The 26654-nt window shown below is 44.2% G+C and overlaps 1 protein-coding gene across 7 annotated transcripts in view; it reads left to right on the forward strand.

Moving 5' to 3' along the window:
- Positions 1-26654, forward strand: part of ARMC8 (armadillo repeat containing 8) — a 274168-nt gene that overhangs the window by 163330 nt on the left and 84184 nt on the right. For 6 of the 7 annotated variants that reach the window (XM_033944179.1, XM_033944181.1, XM_033944180.1 and 3 more), the window contains 2 exons: positions 11080-11166; positions 20063-20155. In XM_033944179.1, coding sequence (XP_033800070.1) covers positions 11080-11166; positions 20063-20155 — 180 coding nt within the window. The remainder of the gene's footprint in view (positions 1-11079; positions 11167-20062; positions 20156-26654) is intronic. The other variant, XM_033944182.1, reaches the window with a different exon arrangement.

A 26654-nucleotide genomic window follows, 5' to 3' on the forward strand; every position in this document is an offset into this window, starting at 1 on the left:
TATACTAGAGGCAACCAAAGGCTGAACCCTGAAAGCCTGTTTAGTCAAATGCCTGCGTACTGGAAGCATACTTATTGATATCTGCTTTACTGGGAGAATCAACCCAAATGATGTGTCCTGAGAGCTTCATCGGGATCCAGTTTTCCAGGGAAGGAGGGCCTGGAGACCATTAACTTGTTGCAGAAGTTCCCATATCTATCCCATGTACTGAAGACAGAAATACTGAATAATGCTTGAATACCTGAATAAATTCATGCAGCAACCCAAATGATGTGCCATGAGAGCTTCATTGGGATCTTGTTTGCCAGGGAAGGATGGCTTGGAGACCATTAACTTGTTGCAGAAGTTCCCATATCTATCCTAACTACTGAAGACAGAAATACGGAAGAGAGGAAGGCAGCACTGGGCTTGAATAATGCTTGAATACCTGAATAAATTCATGCATATTGTTCTGAGCTCCCCTGGGAGAATGGTATAGAAAACGAAGTTTAAAATTTTTTTATAGTTTGGTATACCGACCATCACAGGTATCTGGTCTGTTTACAATATTAAAAATTTAAAAATCTTAAAAAATAAATTAAAAATAAAATAGGGCAGGTTGGGGCCCAGACAAGAACAAAATTTAGACATGTTGGATATAAGAGAAACAGAGGAGGGAGGGAGATTTTAATTACATAAAGAAAATGAAAAGGAAGGAAAGAGGGAGAGGATAAAACAGGAGGAGAAGGGGGGGGTCTTCGTTTCCGCGGAGCGAAGAAGACGCGTGTGTTTTTTCAACGGCCGTTGAAACCACTTTTTTGCCTTCCCGCTCGCGCTTTTTTCCTTATTTTTTCTCTCTCTTTACCTTCGGGTTTATTTTCCTTTGATTTGCAAAAAAAAAAAACAAAAAAAACTTTGCTTTTTCCCTTTTTTCTTTCGTTTTTGCCCCGGCGGGGCCTGTTGCCAGTATACAGGCCTCGGGCTTCGATTTTGCGGAGGCTATCTTCCCCTTCATGCCCCCGCAGGTCGGTTTTAAGAAGTGCCAGCGGTGTGCACGCCCGATCTCCATAACTGACCCACACAATTGGTGTTTGCAGTGTCTGGGTCCGGAGCATCGGGCGGACTCCTGCACCCGCTGTGCCACTCTTCAAAAGAGAACTCTTAAAAACCGAAGGATTCAACAATCTCTTCTCTTCGGCACCGAGTCGGCGATGGACTCCTCACCTTCAACGGCGGTACCTCAAAAATCGGCACCGTCGACCTCGACACCGACCGACCCCACATCGGCGTCGCTAGCGCCAGGTAAGCCGGCTAAGAAGCCTTCCTCTTCCCTCGAGCGCCCTCCAGCTACGGTGGCGACACCGTCCCTACCGGCATCGCACCGGTCCCGCAAACGCTCCGCCCCGATCTCGGTGAGTGCCTCGTCATCGGCCTCCTCATCGCCGGGGCGTGGAGCGGCATCCAAGGAACCGAAGAAAAAGAAAGCGGTTCCGATGCCACCCCTAGATGACCGTATCTCGGCCATCTTAAAGGCTCAACTCCAGGAGCAGTTGAAGAAACAACTTGAACAACTGTTGCCCACTATCCTGGCACCGCTCCTTCCGGTACCAGACCGGCCCGAGCCCCGTACCGAGCCCCCGGTTTCCACCCCTTCGGTACCGGTGAACACCTCCATGCCGATCCTTTCGGCCCAACAACTTCATGGCGATCCGGTGGTTCATTCTCAGGCCACATTGGATCCTCCTCGGCACCAGGCGGTACGGCATTCTTCTCGGGACCGAGATCGACGCCGGTCGTCCTCCCCTGGTACCGTTTCGGTGCGCTCTGGAAAGTCTTTGTCCAAGACACGCCATACCGCGCCCTCCACCCCGGTGTCTCGACATGCACCAGAAGTCAGAGACCCTGACTTATGGGAGGAAACTCCTCTCGGTACCGAGGAGGATCCCTCCTCATCTGATGAGGAACCATCGGCACCCGATGCCACCTCTAAACCAGAGCAGTCCTCATTTTCTAAATTTCTAAGAGAAATGTCTGCTGCCCTGTCCCTTCCCTTAGAATCTGACTCCAAAAAGTCTCAAGCCTTTCTAGAGGCTTTAGACTTTGAGCAACCTCCTAAGGAGTTCCTCAAGCTTCCCGTACATGACATCCTACGGGAAACATTCTGCAAAAACTTGGAAAATCCCCTCACGGTACCGGGAGCCCCCCGTAAACTGGACAACCTTTACCGTGTCATCCCTATTCCTGGATTCGACAAATCTCAATTGCCCCATGAGTCCCTTCTGGTGGAATCCACCTTAAAAAAGACTCAGGGCTCCAGTGTCTATGCCTCTACCCCTCCTGGCAGAGAAGGTAAGACCATGGACAAGTTTGGCAAGAGGCTTTACCAGAATGCCATGCTTGCCAACAGGGCAAACAACTATTCCTTCCATTTTTCTTTCTATCTGAAACACTTGGTCCAACAACTGTCTGCCCTCCAGAAGTACCTTCCTGAGCGCAAGGTCCCACTATTCCAACAACACATCTCTGGCCTCCTCCAGATGCGCAAATATATGGTCCGCTCAATATACGACTCCTTCGAGCTCACCTCTCGGGCCTCTGCCATGGCCGTAGCCATGCGTCGCTTAGCCTGGCTCAGAGTCTCCGACCTGGACATCAACCACCAGGATCGTTTGGCCAACGCCCCCTGTCTCGGGGACGAACTCTTTGGAGAGTCACTGGATTCCACCACCCAGAAACTCTCGGCCCATGAGACCAGGTGGGACACCCTGATTAAGCCGAAAAAGAAGGCTCCGCCTGCCCGACCCTATCGGCCTCAATCATCTTACCAGCGGAGGTTCTCAGCCAGGCCACTCAATCCGCCTCCCCAACAATCTCGGCGACCCCGTCAACAGCAGCACCATGCCCAGGCTCGATCTCAGGCCACTCAACCCTCTAAGCCTCCTCAGCCTGCTAAACAATCTCAGCCCTTTTGACTCTTCTCTCCAGGGCATAGCCAGTCATCCACCCTCGCTGCCTCTTCCACAGCCTATCGGGGGTCGTCTCACCATATTCTCCAGCCGTTGGGAAGTCATCACGTCGGACCAGTGGGTCCTCAACATCATCCGCCACGGCTACTCTCTCAACTTCCAGACTCTTCCACCAGACAACCTTCCCGTAGAGTCTGCTTCACACTCATCTCAAACCCCCCTCCTCCTGAGGGAGGTTCAATCCCTCCTCCTTCTCAATGCCATCGAAGAAGTACCTCCAGATCAAAGGGGTCAGGGATTCTACTCCCGCTACTTCCTGGTTCCCAAAAAGACGGGAGACCTCCGTCCCATTCTCGATCTCAGGGACTTCAACAAGTGTCTGGTCAAGGAAAAGTTCAGAATGCTCTCCCTTGCCACACTTTACCCTCTTCTTTCTCAACACGACTGGCTATGTTCCCTGGACCTCAAAGAGGCCTACACTCACATCTCCATCAATCAGAACTCTCGCCGCTACCTGCGGTTCCAGGTGCTACACCACCACTATCAGTACAAAGTGCTACCGTTTGGCCTCGCTTCCTCCCCCAGAGTCTTCACCAAGTGCCTTATAGTGGTGGCGGCCTTCCTCAGGTCTCACAACCTCCAGGTATTCCCCTACTTGGACGATTGGTTGGTGAAAGCACCTTCATCTCAACTCGTGCTACAAGCTACTCATCACACCATCTCTCTCCTCCACCTCCTGGGGTTCGAGATCAACTACCCCAAGTCGCATCTGCTTCCCACCCAGCGACTTCAATTCATTGGAGCAGTTCTGGACACCACGCTGATGAGGGCCTTTCTCCCCTCCGATCGCCAGCGGACCCTGCTCCATCTCTGCCGTCAGGTACTCATGCATCCCTCCATTCCTGCCCGACAGATGATGGTCCTCCTGGGGCACATGGCCTCGACGGTGCATGTCCTTCCTCTGGCACGTCTCCACCTTCGTACACCTCAGTGGACTCTCGCCAACCAATGGTCACAGACGACAGATCTTCTTTCTCATCCCATCTCTGTGACATCATCTCTTCAGCAATCTCTCCAATGGTGGTTGAACTCCTCAAATCTTTCCAGGGGTCTACTTTTTCATCTGCCCCCCCACTCTATGATCATCACCACCGATGCGTCCCCCTACGCGTGGGGAGCTCACCTAGGAGATCTACGCACCCAGGGTCTTTGGACCCCACAGGAGCGTCGTCATCACATAAATTTCCTGGAACTCAGAGCCATGTTCTACGCCCTCAAGGCTTTCCAACATCTTCTCTGCCCTCAAGTCCTCCTCCTGTGCACAGACAATCAAGTCGCCATGTACTACATAAACAAGCAAGGCGGCACCGGATCTCGCCCCCTTTGTTTGGAGGCTCTGCGCATCTGGACCTGGGCCACGGACCGCAATCTCTTTCTCAGGGCGGTCTATATCCAGGGCGAACAGAACTCTCTGGCCGACAATCTCAGCCGCATCCTTCAACCTCACGAGTGGACGTTGGACCCTCCGACTCTGCTCTCCATCTTTGCTCGATGGGGCACTCCGCAGGTGGACCTCTTTGCAGCACCTCACAACCATCAGCTGCCCCAATTCTGTTCCAGACTCTTCTCTCCTCACCGTCTGGCTCCGGATGCATTCCTGCTCGACTGGAGGGATCGGTTCCTGTATGCCTTCCCTCCACTTCCTCTGATGTTGCGGACCTTGTCCAAACTCCGCAAGGACAACGCCACCATGATTCTTATCGCACCTCGGTGGCCTCGCCAACACTGGTTCTCACTCCTGCTCCAACTCAGCTCCAGGGAACCCATTCTCCTTCCTGTGTTTCCTACTCTACTTACGCAGCAACATCAGTCTCTACTGCATCCCAATCTGTCTTCGCTCCACCTGACAGCTTGGTTTCTCTCGGGCTGACCTCTCCAGAGAACCTATCTCAGCCGGTCCGCCTCATCTTGGATGCCTCCAGGAAGCCGGCCACCCTTCAATGTTACCATCAGAAATGGACCAGATTCTCCTCGTGGTGTCTCCGGCATCATCAGGAACCCACCTCCTTAGCGGTGGAAACTGTATTGGAATATTTGCTCTCGCTGTCCAATGCTGGCCTCAAAACTACCTCCATCAGAGTCCACCTCAGTGCCATCACTGCGTTTCATGAGCCTATTCTCGGAAAACCCCTCACGGCTCATCCTCTGGTTTCCAGATTTATGAGAGGTCTCTTCAATATCAAACCGCCTCTCAAGCCTCCTCCTGTCGTCTGGGACCTGAATGTGGTACTCTCAGCTCTCATGAAACCTCCATTCGAGCCTCTTGCCACAACTTCACTTAGACTCCTTACCTGGAAGGTGCTTTTCCTGATTGCCATCACCTCTGCCAGGAGGGTTAGCGAACTGCATGCACTGGTTGCCGACCCACCGTTCACTGTTTTTCACCATGACAAGGTTGTTCTGCGTACCCACCCTAAATTCCTTCCTAAGGTGGTCTCAGCTTTTCACCTCAACCAGTCCATTGTGCTGCCCGTCTTCTTCCCTAAGCCTCACTCGCATCCTGGGGAACAGGCGTTGCACACGCTGGATTGTAAGCGTGCCCTTGCTTACTATCTTGATCGTACCAGAGCTCACCGAACATCCCCTCAGCTATTTTTATCTTTCGATCCCAACCGTTTGGGTCGTCCTGTCTCCAAACGGACACTTTCAAATTGGCTTGCTGCCTGTATTGCATTCTGCTATGCTCGGGCCGGTCTCTCACTGGAAGGAACTGTCACGGCCCACAGAGTCCGAGCTATGGCTGCTTCTGTAGCTTTCCTCCGTTCCACGCCCATCGAGGAAATCTGCAAGGCGGCCACTTGGTCCTCAGTTCACACGTTCACTACTCACTACTGTCTGGATGCGTTCTCCAGACGGGATGGACACTTCGGCCAATCTGTGTTACAAAATTTATTTTCCTAATGGCCAACCATCCCACCTCCCTCTTTGTTAGCTTGGAGGTCACCCATGTGTTAAGAATATGCTGCCTGCTTGTCCTGGGATAAAGCACAGTTACTTACCGTAACAGGTGTTATCCAGGGACAGCAGGCAGATATTCTTACGTCCCACCCACCTCCCCGGGTTGGCTTCTTAGCTGGCTTATCCTAACTGGGGACCACGCACTCCTCCGTCGGGCGGGAAGGCACTCGCGCACGCGCGGTGCGGCCAACTAGAAACTTCTAGTTAAAAAGGTCCGTACCGAGGGCTCCGTCGGTGACGTCACCCATGTGTTAAGAATATCTGCCTGCTGTCCCTGGATAACACCTGTTACGGTAAGTAACTGTGCTTTGTTTGTTCGTTTTTATTTTCCCTTGATCAGGATTTTTAACTGCAATTTTAGTATGCATCTTTGAATAAAAATGTTTTGAGTTAGTTTTAAACTTGTTTAAGGAATTTTCACAGCGAAGATGATGTGGCATTGCATTCCAGAGGGAAGGGGCAATTGTGGAGAAGATGTTTCTAGTATAATATAGGTCTTTGATTGAAGGAACTGTCAGTAAGTTCTGATTGGAGGATCTAAGGTCCCTAGAAGGGGCGTGTGAGATACTGTATATACTCGAATATAAGTTGAGACCCTGATTTTTCCCCCAAAAAGGAGGAAAAATTGTTGACTCGAATATAAGTTGGGCGGTTTAATATAGAGGTCTGCACGGGAACAGGGATTGCGGGAATCCCGCGGGTCCCGCGAGAATCCCCCCTAACCCCCGGGACTCCCACGGGGACCCCCCTCTGACCCACGGGACTACCACGGGGACCCCCTCTAGCCAACGGGACTCCCACGGGGATGGAAGGCTTTGGAAGCAGGGTTCGTCCATATAATATAATGAACACGTCAGCCTTAGTAAAAGAGGGGGTTTATAAGTTAATTACCTGAACAGAAAACAAAAAAGGGTTCTACCAAAGAGATTCCACAAGGAAAACAGCAGCGCAAACACAAAAGAAACTGTGGAATTGATGATCCTGTCAGAAGTAATTGCTGCTTTTTATGGGGCGGGCGGGGATGGAAGTAATTCCTTGCAGGGATGGGTGGGGATGGAGAGGATCCTGACTGGGACGGAGAGGATCCTGGCGGGGATGGGTGGGATTTCTGTCCCCATGCAACTTTCTAGCTTAATATTCAAGTGCCCTGTCCTACCAGGCTCTGCACCCAGCCCCTTCCCTGCCAGGCACTGCACCCAGCCCCCTTCCTACCAGGCACCTAACCCAGCCCCTTTCCTGTCAAGCACTGCACCCAGCCCCCTTCCTTCCCTTCCTCCCCTGTCAGGCTCTGTACCCAGCCCCCTTCCCTTCCTCCCCTGCCAGGCACTGCTCCCAGCCCTCTTCCCTCCCTCCCCTGTCAGGCAATGCACCCAGCCCTCTTCCCTCTCTCCCTCTCAGGCTCTACCCAGCTCCCTTCCCTCCCAACCCCTGACAGGCTCTGCACTCAGCCCTCTTCCCTCCTTCCCCTGTAAGACACTGTACCTAGCCCTCTTCCCTCCCTCCCCTTTCAGACTTTATACCCAGCCCCCCTCCCTCCCAGGCTCTGTACCCTTTCCTCCCTCCCTGCCCTGTCCTTGTACCTTCTTTGCCAATTCCTGGTGTTCCAAGGTGCAGCAGGCTGGAGCAAGCTTTCTGTGCTCCTGCCCCACTGCTAACCCGGTCGGTGGTGGCTGCTGCGAGATTGGGTTTCTTCAGCCGCTGAGCGGCACCAAGCAGAAGCGTGCTTTGGCACTCCTACTTGGCGCTGAGCGGCTTCTTGACTGGCTTCCTCGAATTCTCAGGTTAGCAGCAGGGCAGGAGTGTGGAGAGCTTGCTCCTGCCCACTGCACCTCTGGACCACCAAGGATTGGCATAGGAAGTACGAGGACAGGGCAGGGAGGGGGGACAGGATGCAGAGCCTGGTGGTGGCCTGCAGTAATTCTGGGAGGGGGCACTGGCCCGAATATAAATTGGGACCCCCATTTCTGAGCCAGTGTTTTGGCCCTAAAATCTCGGTTTATATTCGAGTATATATGGTAAATAAATAAATAAGGAAAGTGAAACCAGTTCTGAGCTTTTTTATTTTTTCCTCAGCCTTTATTGGCAGAAGACATAACTTAGTTGTCTGGACTGGACATGAACAATATGAAGTTAAATACTGGTGAAATTGGGCTTCAGGCTTCCAAAACTAGACACCTTTATCTTTTGTGTGCATGAAGTTTTAGGAATGACTCAAGAATATCCCAGACCTCAAAGAGGTAGAAGCAGAGCCTAAGACTCTTTAAATTTTTCTAAGGTGCAGATGGCTCATTCTTATGCAAGAGGAAGATTTAAGGGATAATATTCAGTTGGTGGATCCAGTTAAAGATAATCAGATAAGTTGTCAGGCTGTCTTTTACCAGGTATTCAAAAATATATCAGGATAGGGTTGGCCTGTTTGAATAATGTTTACAGCAACAATTTTTAAGCGATGGTAGAATTGCTATATATAACTGTGCCATACCCTTGGTGTGGTTCTTATCTACCAAACAGTTGCCTTAGTAAAAAAGGACCTTTTCCTATTTTTTAAATTTATTTATTTATTTACACCCCCCTCCCCCTCCCGCCCTTTTACAAAATCACAATAGCAGTTTTTAGCGCAGGTCAGCACTCTGAATGCTCTGCGCTGCTCCTGATGCTCATAGGAATTCTATGAGTGTTGGGAGCAGCGTAGAGCATTCAGCGTGCCGGCCTGCACTAAAAACCGTTATCGTGATTTTTGTAAAAAAAAAAAAAAGGGTGTGTGTGTGGTGGTGGTTTATTTATTTATTTAATTCATTTTCTATCCCGCTGTCCCCAAAGAGCTCAGAAAGGGTTGCAGGTTTAACATACATAGTATACAGTTAATAGGTTATGATTTACACTGGATTTGCCATAATTTCAGTACAAGTTTACGATACAATTTTTATCCTAACTAGACATACTAGGGGGTCTAATGCTAATATATAGTTTACCAGTTATAATTTACACTAGTTATCCCTTACAATGCAAGTTTTCCAGTACACGTTTTATCCTAATTGAAACACAGTTTACAGGTTGGATTTGCCATAGTTATAGTACAAGATTTTACTATACAAGTTTTCCTTACGAGTCGCATACTGGGTTCCAGTACCAATATACAAGGGGGGGGGGGGTAGATGAAGAGATATGTTTTTATTGTTTTCCTAAAGTTGAGGAGTCCTTCAAGGGATCTGCGGGGGCAGTTTATTCTAGTGGCTCGGTATGAAGTGTGGGAGTAGGAACATCATTTGGTGATTTGCAGTTGCAGGGCATGACCAGGGAGTGTTGTTGAGGTGTTTTTCATCCTGGGAGTAGAGGGGCTGATTTGGCACATACGGAGGAAGCTTAGTCATCATGTAGCCTGGCGCCATGTCGTGCAAGGATTTGAACACTAGCATCAAGCCCTTGAAGACACAGTGTTTGGCTACGGGCAGCCAGTGAGTTGATGCTAGAGCCTGGAAGACAGGTCACCGACACAGAGATTTTTTAGAAGCCTGATCACTGCGTTTTGAATACACTGGAGATGATGTATGTTCTTTGCTGTGAGGCGGTTAAATAGTGCATTGCAGTAATCCATGCGGGAGAGTACTAAGGCAGAGAGAGTAAGTAGTTGGGTGAAGTCAGACTCTGAAAATTAGTTCCTTATTTTTCTGAATTGTTGTAGGTAGTAAAATGAGGAAGATACCACCTGAGAAAGATGGTTGGAAAGTGACAGGTTAGCCATCAAGGTGTTTCCTAGGCTGCGGACTTGGTCTTTTGCAGTTATAGTAGTCAAGTCCCAGCACAGCTAGGGAAGGGTACGGTTGCAACGTTCTTTGTGGATCCAAAAGAGTTCCGTCTTAGAGACATTTAGTTGTAATTAGTTGACGGACATCCAATTTTTGATTTCCAAGAAGCAGTTTAGGAGTTTTGCAATCTGTGCATCACAGGCTTCTCCTAGCGGTAGGTACAGTTGGATGTCATCCGCAAAGGAGTGAATCTATATTTTGATATTTGCGGGATATGTCTAAGACAGGTCTAATGTAGAGATTGAATAATAGGGAGGGGGGATATAGCAGAGCCCCCTGCGGAACACCGTATTTGATTGATTTCAATAGCACATCATTGAGCAGAACGTCTTGGGGGTCTCTTATTCAGGAAAGAGGTGAACAGACTCCCACTCCAGGTGATAAAGGCCAGCAGCGTGATGGATTTTAAGAGAAAATGGGATACTCACGTGGGATCTTTAAGGGAGTAAATTCAGGGGAGGGGATACTTGGAATGGGCAGACTTGGTGGGCTATAGCCCTTTTCTGCTGCTTTTTTCTATGTTTCTATGTTTCTAATGTCTTGGATTCCAGTTTCAGAGAGCTGTTCAATGAGGCGAGGATGGTCAAGTGTTGAACGCTGCGCTGAGATACAGGAATACCAGAAGAACATCATTACCCTTATCCATGAGTTTCCAGCAGTCGTCAATGATGTAGAGAAGGACAGTTTCAGTACTGGAATTTCCTGAATCCAGATTGGAAGGCAGATAGGGTTCCTTGTTCGTCGATGAAGGAGTATCTATAAAGAATAATTCTTTATTGAATGAGGAGCAATGAGTGATTAATACTGAGTACCACTGGTCTGTAACCTATTTGTATCCTCGGTGTAGTTTCAGAGCAGAATTAGAGGAAAATAGGACCTAGTATTCAAAAGTAAATGGATGCTTGAGCTAGTTGTTGCTATCCATGGATATTTAGCAGCAGTACATGGATTGAGCCACTGAATATCCTTACAGACTGCCCTGGTAGTATCTGGGCTGAGTGACAAGTTATCCAAACAGCAATCTAAATATTGCTGATATCCAGATACTGTTGGTTCAGCCCCTTTTACTTGGATATTCAATACCACTCGCTATTTGCTTAGTTATACTGAATATATGTGATTTATTTAAATATCACAGGTGAAATTTAAATATTAGCCTGTTAGTGTTTGTCTCTCACCTTTTCTGATTGAATATTAGTAAATCTGTTTTCTGTACTGAAAGAAAAACTTTGTTGGGAATGGCATATTTTGTAAGTTAAAATCTGTCTTTGTGCTCTTTAGCTTTTCTGTGTTTTTGTGCTTTTCCATAGGTTTTACAGAATGCTCCAGATGAAATCTTGGTAGTAGCCTCCTCTACACTGTGCAATCTTCTTCTTGAGTTCTGTCCAAGTAAAGAGGTTGGTATCTCAAATTTAAGTTTCTTTGGTTGAGTTATATTATATTAATGTATAATGACCATTCTTTCCTAGACTGTACAACCATATACAGTACTTAGAAAAATGCAATAACTTTATAAATCCAGCATGAGACTAGTCTAGGAATTTATGGGTAATGTGCCTGTTTACTAGACTTGTGCTGTGCCTTAATAGGAGCCTGTACAGTTCAAACAATCCAGGCTTCTTGTATCTCCAGCAGGTCATAAATTGTTGACTGCAGCTCCAGTTTAGAATACTTTTATAGCTCCTTGCCTGGTTGGTGACTTGTACCAGAGTATCTGGGGGAAGAATTTTTATCTTTTTTATCTGCCTTTATAATCCTCTGAAATATAGTGCTGCCTGATTCCTTTCCCAACCTCCTCCCCAAAACTTTTCCCCTTCATCTGCCCTTTTGTTACTGACTGCTGATTGGGGAGAGCTGGGGACTTGTGAGTAGGAAAATAGCCGGGATAAGTTTTCTGCTGTTCTCTTCCTGTCCTTGACCTGGGGGGAGGGGAAAAATATTCAACCAGTGGAGTTCTTTCCTAAAATTTTTTGCTGCTTCTCACATCTAGGTGACTGACTTTTTATTATTGATGGTAGCTGTGGCAGAAGCTGTGCTGTGCTGTGCTGTGGAGCACATGGAGCCTTGTTGAGCTCTTCTGCTCCATGTAAGCAGCTTAAACAGCAGCAGTAGTCGGATGGTCCAGGTGGAAGTCCTTAAGAAGGTAACATAAGAATTTCCATACTGGGACATGTTTCGGGGAAATATGAAAGAGATCTATAAAATACTGAGTGGAGTGGAAAGGATAGATATGAATCACTTGTTTACTGTTTCCAAAAATACTAGGACTAGGGGGCATGTAATGAAGGTACTAAGTAGTAGATTTAAAACAAACTGGAGAAAATACTTCTTTATTTAACATTTAATCAAACTCTGGAATTCATTGCTGAAAAATGTGGTGAAATCGGCATAGCAGGTTTTAAAAAAGGTTTGGATAATTTCTTGAAAGAGGAGTCCATAGGCCATTATTGAGATGACTTGGAGAAATCCACTCCTTATTCCTAGGATAAGCAGCATAAAATCTGTTTTAGTCCTTGGGATCTTGCCAAGTACCTATGAACTGGATACTGGGCTTGATGGACCTTCTGTGCCAGTATGGCAATTCTTATGTTTTTATGTTCTTTCCACCTTTGTTAATACACGGAATACATCTGGTCTGGGCTTCCATGATGGTATTTTAAATAACATCAATGTCTGATTTAAAGTCTTAACCTTTGCTGCCGATCCTTTTAGCTTTTTTATCCAATTTCCTCAATTTATCCTAGTTGCCCTTTCAAAAATTAAATGTCGCTACAGTAGATTTCTTTAACGATGTCACTCCAGATATCAGCTCAAATTTGATCATTTTATGGTTACTGTTTCCCAGTGGATCCAACTCTGTTACCTTTCATACTGTGCCTTGCATTCCACTAAGGATTAAATCTAAAATAGCTCCTCCTCTTGTTGATTCCTGGACCAGTTGTTTCAAGAAGCAGTTATTTATTACATCTAGGAATTTTACCTCTCCAGCACTCCATGATGTTACCTTTATCCAGTCAATATTGGGGTAATTGAAATCAATATACACCCAACAGGTTCATTATAATTCTTTATATACACAAACAACCTTATTCTCTTTTATTGAGGTAGATAAATCAGAACATACAAGAAACGGTGGAGAAAAAAAGACCTTACTTTACACCAAGACACTTATCAAAACAGTATAAGCTGCAAAGCGAGTAAGACTCAGATTCTCAAAATTATAACGCAGTCACTAAACTGGTTTCCGACGGTTTAACTTATATGCATTTTAGAAGTGGATTATCAAAACAGCTTATCTTTATTTTTAGCGAGCTTTCTAGCAGTCTCTGACACTGCCATGCAAATGGGCTCTTCAACATTAAAATGAGCACTCCAGTGAATTATTGAAAATCACCGAGCCATTTTCTAAGAGTGGTGTCGGCGTTTGGCAACAAAAATCTGCGACTGTTTAAAACCTGCCACCCCCCCCTGCAGTGGGAGAGATGCCCATGCTCTCCCACTGCCAAGTGACCCCCTCCCCCCAGCAGCAGGAGAGATGTCTATTCTCTACTGCTGCCACACAACAACCCTCCTCCCCCCAGTGGGAGAGATACACACTCTCTCCCGCTGCCAGACAACACCCCCCTGCAATGGGAGAGATGCCCATTCTCTCCTGCTGTCAAGCGAACTCCCTTCAGCAGCCTTCCCCTCTCCGGTGCATCCTGGGATGAACTGAGGAAAGGCCTGAGGCTCTGATTGGCCCAGGTTGTTTTAAGGCACCTCCAATGGGGCATCTGGGCCAATCATAGCCTTAGGCCCCTTCCTTGTGCATCCGAGGAGGGGGTCTCACGCTCTGATTGGCCCAGGTTGTTTAAGGCTCCTCCCCATAGGACCAACCTGGGCCAATCAGAGCCTCAGGCCCCTCCCTGGTTCATCCCAGGATGCACCAGGGAGGGGAAGGTCCATTTTGAAGAGGCGCACCAACTGGCTGGAGGGAGTAATTCAAAGTACCAGGGAGAGGGGTCAGAAGCAGGGGGGGGGGGTTATGTGGCAGTGATTCATGTTGGTCACCTGCTTCAACCCTGCTGGCTTCTCTCTGCCACCTCCTGCCTTGCTGACATCACTTCTTTCCTTCCTGGCTGGATGTGACAGAGAGAAGTGTTTGGGGCTGCGGCCACTGGCAACAATTCAGATGTACACCAGTGTGAGGTAAGATGAAAAAACTGAACTACTGTCAGCATAGAATGAAGTCTTTAAAGTGACTTTGGGGCCAGATTTCACTTTTGATGCTAAAAGTAAGCTGTTTGTTCAAATTAGTAATGCAACAATGTTACAAAAAAAAAAAAATTCAGTTTTTGGAGCTTTTCAGTTTTTATAATTTTGGATAAAGGAATTTGTACTTGTATAATGCTGTTGCCCGATTTGCCAGCTTCCCTAATCTCTGTAATCATTTCTTCATCTGTCTGCTCATTCTGTCCCGAGGGACAGTAGTACAGCCCTACCTGTATATTCCTTCCCTTCACACATGGAATTTCTATCCATATGGATTCCATGCTGTTATCTGTCATGCAGAATATTTATTTTGTTTGATTCAGTTTCCTCTTTAATGTACAGTATAATGTAACCCCCCTCTAATTTGATCTACTCTATCATTGCAATATAATCTGTACCCTGGTAACATAGTGTCCCATTGGTTATTTTCCTTTCACCAGAAACCAGTTTTCATGGCTTTTCTTCTCAGCCCCAAAATAGTCATATTCTGAGGTGCTTCATGGTTCTCCTTCTCAAGACTATTGGAATGGTGGCCATTTTTAGTATGTTCACTCTGATGATATCACTTTCTTAGGCAGCTCCAATTTATACTCTTGGCTGTAATTCTTTTAGTGGAAGGTCAGACTTTTATTCCACTTTCCCCCTTTCTGACAGGAATTGCTTTGGTTTTCTAACTAGATTTTAGTATGTGTCTCTATCAAGCTTATTTATTAAAACAGAGCTAGACTCAGTATTCTTCTAACCCTGTTCCTTTTATTCCTTGTCCTAAAGAATTCATTTAGAACAGGAAAATGTTGACTCAGTTTTTTAATTCCTCTTTGTTTTCTGACTATGCCTCCAGATCTTCTATTCTTAGGGATTTGTTTGAAGAAGGAGAAATTCCCATTGAGGAGGAAGATAACCCCGAGGTTCTCAGAATATTTCAAAAAGAGGAACTCCCTAATTTAATTTCAGAATCTTTTGAAGCTCTTAATACTTCTGCTCTCAGCTGAAAGGTGGTGATTTATTGTATTATCCAGTTTGCTGTGTGATATATTTTCAGTGTCCATTCTTCTCATAACATACTTTGTTTGTACAGTGAATCCTGTTTGTCAATAAAAATATATTAAAAAATGAAATGGGTGAACAAAATTCATAAGGTGATTACATAGCAAAATGTAAAAAACTAAAATACTTCAGACTTTTTTGAAGGATCTTTTTCTTAAGTTTACTGAAGTTAGGCTATCTCTCTGTCCGGTTTCTTCCTTTCATTTGAATCAATCTTTTGAACTGCTTTCCTTTTGCAGAGAGGATTGTCAAACAAGCTTTAATGCATTTTCTAGAGGTAGTTACTTATGAATTTTGTAAATCACATATACTGTATTAGGGTCAAAAAGACAAGTTGGATGTAAACATAATGGAATTAGTCCAGAGATGGCTACTAAAATGGTCAGTGATCTTGATCATAAAGCATATGGGGACAGATTTCAAGATCTCTCATACTTTGGAGGAAAGGTGTGAAAGGCATGGATAGGCAGACTAAATAGGTCATTTGATCTCTATCTGCCTTCATTTTTTCTCTGTTACTAAGGCCACTATTTCTTACTTGTTAAAAGAAGCGGTCTCTTTAGTTTTTCTTTTTTTTTAATTTCTTTATTTATAGATTTCAAAATACAATACAAGAATCCTCTTGTTACAGAAAATCAGAGACAAAGTATAAGAACACATATTGCATGGTACTATGTAATCAACTGAATCTGAAAAATTACCTTATCAAGTAAAATAAATTATAATTAAATAAATTAAATAGTCACTCTTTCTTAGACCACTATAATAACTAAAGGAACAAGAGTATAAAGAGATAAGGAGATCTCTAACAATATTTCTATTTCAAGAGGAAAAAAGGCTTAATGTGATTCTATCCGGTTCAACTTCCTAATAACAGCCCTCAAGTCTGAATTAACTTTTTTGCATCCAGAAAACTGCGAAGTTGCTCTGGCACAAAATAAACATATTTCATTCAGGCATATTTAATCATAACCTGCATGGATAACTAAGGGCTCCTTTTAATAAGCTGCTTTAGGGCATTAACGCGCAGAATAGCGCGCTAAATTGCCGAGTGCGCTAGACCTTTATGCCAGCATTGAGCTGGCATTAGTTATAGCCGCATAGGGTGCGGTAAGATCCTGCGTTCGCTAAAAACGCTAGGCACCTTAGTAAAAGGAGCCCTAAGTAAAAAAGCTCCAGTTTTATAGTCTCCTCCCTCATACTCAGCAATATTTTCCTTCTCTCTTGAGTGGATTTAGGGCTCCTTTTACAAAGCTGCAGTAGTGGTTTTAACGTGCGCAACTTTTCATCACGCGCTTACCCCAGCGCTAGCCGGAAAATTACCGTCTGTTCAAGAGGAGGCGGTAGCAGTTAGCGCGTTTAGCACGCGCTATTACGTACGTTAAACCGCTACTGCGCTTTTGTAAAAGGAGCCCTTAGTAACATCAGGAAAAATCCATATCTTTTCTCCCATAAACAAACTCTGGGAGAAACGAAAGAAAATTTTCATTATTGTATTTAAGTCCTGCTCAAACACAAATGAAACTATCAAAGTGCCGCGGTATTGAACTTCTTCCTGAGATGTTTCAAGTATTCCGGTTAAGTTCTTTAGGTCTATTTCTTGAGGAGGAGAATTTTCTGATTTTCTCGGCAAGTAGTATATTTTGTTAATTAGTGATATCAAATCTGTAGCAATTTTTAAAGTCTCCATTAGGTATTTCTTAAAGGTATCAATAGGTGAAACTAGGTTTAACGTAGGAAAATTCAATACACGCAAATTTAATCTCCTATTGGAGTTTTCCAATTCAATTTTATTTTGTAAAAAATTCCTATCTTTAATCATGGTTGCTGATAGTTTGTAGTGAAGAAATCTCTTTATCTACTTGCTCAAATTTCTTATTAGTTTCTGTTTGAATATGTTGTACTGAGTTAGTCAAATCTTCCAATTTACTCACAACTTTAGAGATGTCTTCATTCGATTTTGTTGCCTCAGTTTAGAGTCTCTGAACAATCTTGAATATGTTTACCAATGTCACCGCTGAGGAGTCGGCTCCCTCTGCTACTCCGGAGATTATTGACTCGGCTTCTCGGTCAACGAGTTGACCCCCTCCGCGTGGAGACGCCGTGCTCATCAGGTTCTTGGCTCTCTCAAGTTGCGCGCTGCCCTGTGCTGGATTCGTTGGTGATCGGGCTGTTGGGGGGGGGGGGGGTGAGAGAGATATTTCCAGGCCTAAGGCTCCAGTGGCTCTTTCCATCGGGGCAACAGCAGGTACTTCTCTCCCAGCTCTAATGACTGGTGAGCTTGTTAAAAACCGTCCATTAGCGATTGACCAGGCATGAAGGCGTTTCCCCGGACAATGCTCTTGCGTTTTGTGTGAGGCATGGTTAAAAAAAAACCACACCAAAAAGTAATTTTCCGTCTAACAGCTCTCACGCCGCCGCCATCTTGTCCCCTCATCCTTTAGTTTTTCTTTTATCAGGTAAACAATCTCCAGCATTGATTGAAGCACACTGTATTAGAGATATGTCTTTTTTTTCTGGACAGAGTGGAATGCAGTTTCCCCTTTAGATATTTATAAGGCAGCAACTTAGTCCTCTCTTAACAGTTTTGCTAAGCATTATTGCTTAGATGTTGCAGCAAGACATGATGTAAACTTTGTGGCCTCCCACAAGTTCTTGCATTGGTCTGGTGCTTGTCCTAAGGAAGGAGAAATTAGGCCGTTACCAGCTCATTTCCTTTCCTTTAGCCACACCAGAGAAGTTCAGATACTTACCTGTAATGAGTTTCTTTCAGCTGATCTTCTTTTTTGATAGTTCTAAGTTCTGAAATACAGCAAGAGTGAGTTTGCTGTTATTGCTATTGTTCTCGTTTTTGACAGAAGAAGGACAATTAAATTTTTTGTTACTTTTTCTGCTGCTTTTTAATATTTGAATACATTGGTTTATTGATTGATTGAGCTGCACAGATTCCTGATGAGGCACAGCATCATTTTGTACTCTTTATCTTCATCTAGTAGTAGATGGGCACATAACCCTCATATTTCTGGTCTGGTCTGATGCACTAAAGGAAAGAAAATTTGCTCAGTATTGGTGCTTGATTGGGGACTGGGCAAAGAAAAGGGCTTGGTAGCTATGAATGAATGCCTGTGGCTCCTCGGTTTCCTAAACTCCTGCCATAAATGACAGTGAGTGGAGTTGCAACAGGTAATAACTTCTAACTAGGCTGGCAGCTCAAGTGTAGAGGAAGGTGAGCCAAAACCATAAGGTAAGATGTAGGTAAATTAAGTAGATCCGAGCTGGATATGAATTTAATCACTAACCTTTCCAAATCTGAATCCAAGATGAGTTACACATTCATATACAGTAGGTATTTCCCTTCCCTCGATGACTTATAATGCAAGTTTTGTACCTAAGGCAATGAAGGTGAAATGATTTGTCCAAGGAGCCTCAGTGGTAAAAGTAGGATTTCAACCATGGTTTCCCTGTTTCCAGCATGCTGGTTTAATCATTAGGCAATTCCTCTTTCTAGCTAGAAGTCATAAAGCAGCCATATTAGCTTTGTTTCATCAAGAAGGACATTTGACAGTGCTAGCTAACTTTCAGGATGGATAAAACAGTAATTTATAAAGCATAGGCATTTGTGTACAATCGTGGGCAAAACCAAAGATGTACAGATCGCTTAGTGTTTCTTGCAATTATTAAATCTCTATTGTTACATGATGGTTGTGAACAAATAAAATGATCCTTAAGGTTTCAGATTTTCTTGAATACATTGAAAGGCAAATGGCACAATTCTATAACTTGGTGCCTCAAGTTAGGAAATTCAGTGCCACTGGCTGAGTGTCAATTCTATAATAGCATTTTTTTGCCAAGATTCCTTTATAGAATACAGGCACATGTCTGTATTGACACACCAACATTCATGTGTGACCGGTTACCCCAGATATGTGGCTGGTGTAAGTTTGCCACCTAAGTGAATGTAACTTATAGTATAGTTACATAGTACTATAGTAACAATAGTTTTTTGTAATTTTCTCAGCAACTGCTTTGAAATGAAATATTTTAGATACTACTATTTAAACAACATTTAATTATCTTAAGCTATGTTGCTGTCACTGACATCTTAGTATTACTACCTAGCAATTTTTCCATGATAAAAATGTTTGAGCAAAAATACAGTAAAATAATGTAATCCAAATACAACTAAGTGTGTCAGAATTTTGCAGTCACTGAATGCTCAAAGTGTCCACCCCCAGCTTTAACACAGACCTTCAGTCGCTTTGAGAAGTTCTTGATAGCCTTGTCAATCAGTTCCAGTGGCAGGCTGTCTCAGATCATCTGTTGTACTTCCTTAAGTTTAATGATTGTTTGCTTTTAAAAAATTATCTGTAAATTGTCATATTTATAAAATACAAGTTATTCAAATTATTGTTTACAGAAATCTTATGCCACTGTGTTATCATTAACAGTGACTGGTGTCCCATTTTTTTTCTTTCAAATAATGCTACTTTTACAGTGGTCACACTAAAAACCTGTAAATTCATCATGTTTAAAAATATCTCATTTCACATGGCACACTATTGTAGATAGTAGTAGCAAATAAAGATGTAAAATTTAATGTTGATATTTCAAGCAGTTGCTGAGAAAACAGGCAGAAATATTCTAGGGAATTACTTTTTTTTGTTTCACCCTGTATATGTACAGTACCCCTTCCGAATCCTCAGGACATGCATAACTTTTTGTGAAGTCATCTGTACACTGTTGGGGATAGTTCTTACAGGCACATAGGTGCCTAAAGGAAGCTCATTTTGGAAAATTTTATAGATACCCTATTATAAAATTACAACCATGTGGCAAATTATGGAGCATTATTGAGGGCAAGGGACAACATAAAACCTTTAGAATGTTACTTATGCAAAGAAAAGAAAAAGTTGTAAACAATAAAATAAAATACGATTTGTATCTATAACAGCTACAACAACACAGGTACTATACATTTTTTCCCTCATACTACAGCCTATTTTGGAATCGGGAGCTATAGAGTTGCTGTGTAGTTTAACCCAGAGTGAGAATCCCGCTCTTCGAGTGAATGGAATTTGGGCTTTAATGGTAGGTAACTACAGTATATGCTTCATATATTGAACTGTTCAAAATTCAAAACAATCTACAGAAGATGCTTTGTTACCTTGGTGTCCTTTCCAAGTATATTGAAAAGTAATATCCCAATCTAAAGTGGAGATTGAATAAAGACAATTCGTTGTGTTCAGCCTTTTCTTTTTTAAGTTCTACAGGATTATTAGATTCTTGCTTGTATATGCTCACTAGATCCTGTCCTAGCCAGTTTATTGAAATATCTTGCTGGGCTGCTAAATAACATTTTTATTTGGAACTAGTTTTTTAGCCTGTTACATTAACGGGTGCTAGAATAGATGTGTAGACTTAGACATTTCTTTCTTTCTTTCTGTATGTCTGTCTGTCTTTCTTTCTCTCTCCCTGCCCCCTTTCTTTCTTTCTGTCTGTCTGTCTTTCTTTCTCCCTGCCCCCATTCTTTCTTTCTGTCTGTCTGTCTTTCTCTATCCCTGCCCCCATTCTTTCTTTCTGTCTGTCTGTCTTTCTCTATCCCTCCCCCCTTTCTTTCTGTCTGTCTGTCTGTCTCTCTCCCTGCCCCCTTTCTTTCTGTCTGTCTTTCTCTCTCCCTGCCCCATTTCTTTCTTTCTGTCTGTCTGTCTCTCTCCCTGCCTCCTTCCTTTCTTTCTTTCTGTCTGTCTGTCTCTCTCCCTGCCCCCTTTCTTTCTGTCTGTCTCTGTCTCTCTCCCTGCCCCCTTTCTGTCTTTCTGTCTTTCTCTGCCCCCTTTCTTTCTGTCTGTCTGTCTTTCCCTGCCCCCTTTCTGTCTGTCTGTCTGTCTGACTTTCCCTGCCCCCTTTCTTTCTGTCTGTCTGTCTTTCCCTGCCCCCTTTCTTTCTGTCTGTCTGTCTGTCTTTCCCCCTGCCCTCTTTCTTTCTTTCTGTCAGTCTGTCTGTCTTTCCCCCTGCCCTCTTTCTTTCTTTCTGTCAGTCTGTCTGTCTTTCCCCCTGCCCCCTTTCTTTCTTTCTGTCTGTCTTTCCCCCTGCCCCCTTTCTTTCTTTCTGTCTGTCTGTCTTTCTCTCTCTGCCCCCTTTCTTTCTGTCTGTCTGTCTTTCTCTCTCTCTGCCCCCTTTCTTTCTGTCTGTCTTTCTCTCTCCCTGCCCCCTTTCTTTCTTTCTGTCTGTCTTTCTCTCTCCCTGCCCCCTTTTTTTCTGTCTGTCTATCTTTCTCTCTCCCTGCCCCTGTCTTTCTGTCTGTCTGTCTTTCTCCCTGCCCTGTCTTTCTGTCTGTCTTTCTGTCTCTCCCTACCTGCTGTCTGTCTTTCTGTCTTTTCCCCCTGTCCAGCAGCACCCCTTCCCTGCTCCCCCTGTCCAGCAGTAGCCCTTCTCCCTTACTTTTACCTCCCCTCTGTCCAGTAGTACCCCTTCTCCCTTCCCTGCTCCCTGTCCAGCATCCACTAGGCCGGGCAGCCTTGGGGCTTTTGCTAGGCCGGCCCGCCTCGCATTATCGAAGTGGGCCGGCCTAGCAAATGCCCCGTGACTGCTTGATGAAATCGCGGCTGCTGCTGGTCTGGGGGTGAGAAGACGAGGTGTCCCGTCAGCGGCAGCATAGTCAGAAGGCAGAAAGTCAGCCAGCGTCGGAGATCAGAGCAGAAAATCAGCTGAGGCAGGCACGAAAGCCGGATCACGGACACACGGAGTTTCAAGTGCACATGCGTGCTAAGGGTTTTATTATAGCAGATTCATTTTGAGTGTAATGGTTCAATGGAAATCAGTCCTTCAGTTTGAGCTTCACAGCATGTGAAGTTTGCACACTGCTGTCTTGTTGGTCTGTATGATCTTATCTCATTTGAATAATAATTTTCAGTTGATCCCATGATCCTTGTTGAACTCTCTGCATATTTCATACACCTACATATGGTAATGTGTTGACCACATAGTGTTCCATATAAGGCTGAACCAAAACCATAGGAAATATAGTGCCCTCCTTTATGCTGCTTATATCATCTTTAGATAACTTTAAGAGTAATTTTTTTTACCAAGGCACCTAGATACGAAAGGCACAAGGATGCATATTTTGTGGTATTTTGTATGCTTATTTACTTTTATTAAATAGTCTCCCTGAAAACTCCTGCATAAAATTTACTTTTGGCTTTAACCCTTTCAGGACCATAAGGATCGTAGGCCAATTTTTGTGGTTTTGACGACATTTTTATGGTAAAAAGGGCTTGCAGATGCCAAAAAATAGATTTTTTTTTGTGAAATATCATTATTTTTATTTAAAAAAATCACACTTCTGGCTTATGGACAGTGTGGCAAGTGAATCTTCTCGTCAATCTAGCAACGACGCTAATGAATGAATGTCGGAACCAGTTTGTTTACATAAAGGCAGTATCATATGGAATCCGTACATATCAAATTTAGAACTGTAGACTATCCCAATCAAAATTTATAGGATTTTAAAGTTATGGGACAAATATGTCCCTTGGTCCTGAAAGGGTTAATCAAGTGTACTTTATACATGTATTTGCAAATACGAATCTGTGTAGATGTGCATTATTTTATAAACAAAAGTACTGACACAAGTGCTATCCCACCCCTACTTCAGTTATTCTCCTGCTTCAGGAACACTTACGCATTTATCACATAAAAGTAGGCATTATGGACCTTAATTTCAGCCAGTGCTTACTTGTCTTTCTTTGAGAACAAGCAGGACATCACTTACCATAGTTGTGTGATGTTATCTAGCAGGTGCCTTCTCATCTCAGTACGTGGGACCAGCAGTCTCTTTTTTTTGCACGGAGCTGAGAGAACTTTTTTTTTGGGCTCTCAGTGTTGTTTTTTTGTGTGTGCCTTTGCAACGTGAGTATCTGGTGTGTGCCTTTGCAACGTGAGTATCTGGGACCTCATACTTTCCCCCCTTTTTCTTTCTCCTAAATTAGTTTTTTCTTAATATTTTGCTGGTACTTTTAAGTTTTCTTTAATTTTTGTGTAGCTTCCTGGTCAGGATTTACTGTTTTTTAAAAAATAGAACTGCTCCGACAGCTTTTCAGCGTTTCGCTTTTTCTGCATGTTCATTTGACCTAATCTTGCTTTATCAAAGGACCTGTTATCCGTGAACTACAGTGACCCCTGATGCAGGCTGTTTAGACGCCAGGTACCTGGATTGGCCACCGTGAGAATGGGCTACTGGGCTTGATGGACCATTGGTCTGACCCAGTAAGGCTATTCTTATGTTCTTATTCTCTGTTTTAAAAGCATTTCAATTAATTTGCTTACCACAGAAGTCAGACTTACCGGCCTGTAATTCCCTACTTCTTCCTTACTTCCACTTTTGTGAAGAGAGACCACATCTGCCCTTCTCCAATCCTCCGCTCCCGACTCTAGAGACTCATTGAAAAGATCAGTCAGCGAAGCTACCAGAACTTTCCTAAGTTCCTTCAGCACCCTCGGATGTACACCATCCGGCTACATCGCTTTGTCTACCTTTATTTTAGCTAGCTCCTCATGAACGCAACCCTCTGAAAATTGATCAGGGTCTATCACTTCTCCATCCCTATTCACGTTTGTCTTCTGCGGTCCCACTCCGGGCGCTTCAGCCATTAGCACAGAACAGAAATATTTGTTAAGAAATTCGGTCTTTTCTTTATCAGCTTCTACATATTCCTCCCCTTCACCTTTGAGTCTCACAATGCCACTTTTGCACTTCTTCCTATCACTAATATATCTAAAAAAGTCTTGTCTCCCCATGTCAGCTATTTTTTTTTCCATTTGCATCTTTGTTTTCCTGACTACACAACCAGCCTCTCTTAACTTTTCGTGGTATTTTTGCCTGTCTTCCTCTTTCTACGATCTTTTGTAGTTTATGAAAGCTAACCTCTTATTCCTTATCTTCTCAGCTAACTACTTTTGAGAACCAAAGCGGCCTTCTTTTCCTCTTACGTTTACTTACTTGCCTCACAAAAAGATTTGTCGCCCTTACAATCGCTCCTTTCAGTTTTGCCCACCGCATTTCCCCTCCTTCCAGATGTTCCCACCCACATAACAATTCCTTGACGTAAACCCCCATCCAAACAAAGTTAGTTTTTTAAAAGTCTAGAACCTTTGTTTTTGAATGAGCCTTCTCTATACCCATCTTAATATTAAACCATACCATGCAGTGATCACTGGATGCTAGATGATCACCCACTGTAACATCAGAAACACTTTCCTCGTTTGTAAGCACTAAGTCCAATATGACCCCATCCCATGTGGGTTCCATTACCAACTTCTGGAACAGTTCTCCTTGTAGAGAATCCAGAATCTACGTACTTCTAGAAGACCCTGCAATAGGGATACCCCAGTCAGCATCCGACATGTTAAAATCACCTATTAGCAAGACTTCCCCTTTTTTAGATATATTCTGAATGTCTACTATTAAATCTCTATCTACTTCTTCCGTCTGTGAAGGAGGCCTGTATATCACACCAATGTAAATATATTTATCATTCCCTCTTTCCAAATTGATCCACAGTGCCTCTTCCTTGCCCTGCAGATCCTGCAATTGTGTGGCTTTAATTTGATCTTTAACATATTACGCAACATTCCCCCTCCTTTTCTTCCTACCCTCTTTCATGAACAGATTATAGTCCGGTATAACTACATTCCAGTCATGGTTCTCTGTGAACCATGTCTCCGTAATCGTCACTATATCCAACTCCTTCCATCACAGCTTCTAGATCCAGAATCTTGTTTCCCATACTTCGTGCATTAGTATATACTGCTTTCCAGATATTGCCCCCTTTTCCCATCCGTGTAGAGCAGTGGTCTCAAACTCAAACCCTTTGCAGGGCCACATTTTAGATTTGTAGGTACTGGGAGGGCCTCAGAAAAAAAAATAGTTAATGTCTTATTAAAGAAATCAAGAATTTTGCATGAGGTAAAACTCTTTGTAGTTTATAAATCTTTCCTTTTGGCTAAGTCTTAATAATATTGTCATTTATAGCTAAAGAGAAATATGATCAAGAAACTGTTTTATTTTACTTTTGTGATTTTGATAAACATACTGAGGGCCTCAAAATAGTACCTGGCGGGCCGCGAGTTTGAGACCACTGGTGTAGAGGTATTCAGTGATTTACTCACCTGGGAGCTTTGATCACCCTGCCCCATCACTTCTAGTTTAAAGCCCTCTTCAGTAGATTAGCCAGCCTGCCAGCAAAGATGCTTCTTCCCTTCTTTGATATATGCACACCATCCCTGCTAAACAGCCCTTGGAAAATCATCCCATGGTCTAGGAAGCCAAAATGCTCTCAACGACACCATCCACTTAGCCACACATTCATATCCAGGATGCGAGCTTCTCTGCCCTGGCCTTTACCCTCGACAGGGAGGATGGATGAGAATGCTACCTGTGCACTTGACTGCTTCACCTTCTCACCCAGAGCCACAAAGTCACTTTTGACATATTCGCAGGGGTACCTGGCAGTATCCTTAGTGGCAATGTGGATGAGCAGCATCAGATAGTAGTCATCAGGCTTGATGAGTCTCAGCAAGCTCTCCGTAACATCTTGGATTTTGGCACCAGATAGACTCATACCTTTCATGACATCATGCCTGGTCTGCAGATGGACGCTTCTATACCCCTCAGAAGGGAATCACCAACTATCACTACCTTACACCTACTAGTTGTCACAGATCCAGTAATTTTTGGGATCTCAAGCTTTGGTCCTTCCTCTCCTTGGGATGCTCTCATCTCCTGCACTTCCAGGAGAGCATAATTGAGCCATTTCATTTTGCTGTAGCTATTTTTGCCCTGATGTCTCTTAAAACTCCCAGTGGTTTTCGGAAGTGTCTGACTGACCCTAACAATTTCTGCTTGTTATGCCTTGGAGCTAAACTCTGTCCTAAAATGCAGAAAAGGACTTGGAAGATCAGAGGTGTAGCATGAGAAACTTTTTTTTTGCTTTAAATTTGGTCTATCAACACCAACACTAGAAGCATTAGTCCTTATGGCTGGCAAAGCCACATTGCATACTGGAGATAGACCAACACTGAGAAGATATCTACCTGCTTTGATGTTGGATGTCAATAGGGCCCCATCAGGCCAAGCATCATTGACCTCATCGCTGAGGATATGGAAGGATTCAACGACATCCTCATCGACACCAAGCGTGAGTGAAGAAGTACTGATATTGAAACTCTTTGAAGCACACAGCATGGTGACAGGACCTCTGGGACATTGACAATGACATTTTCTGAGAAGCATTGGCACCAAAGTGGACCACTCCCCGTCTGTGGAGTCGTGTAGATGCAATAGCCTTCTTGGAGCCAGGACCAGATCTCCAATTTGGTTCCATCATCTTTGCAAACTATCCACGTGCTGCCATTGACCCTGCATTTACTACTGCCTACTCTCAAGGAGCAACTCCAGGCTCTGTTACAGGTGTTCGAGTGTATTTTGGCTCGGCGCAATGCTGGGGCATTGAGGGCTTCAGTGTCAACTATGGTACCGCTCCCAGCTGATCCTGCAGGCCCATGCCTTGCCTGTTCGTCATTTATTGACATG

This window comes from Geotrypetes seraphini, chromosome 5, assembly GCF_902459505.1.
Source record: "Geotrypetes seraphini chromosome 5, aGeoSer1.1, whole genome shotgun sequence".
Taxonomy (NCBI): Eukaryota; Metazoa; Chordata; class Amphibia; order Gymnophiona; family Dermophiidae; genus Geotrypetes; species Geotrypetes seraphini.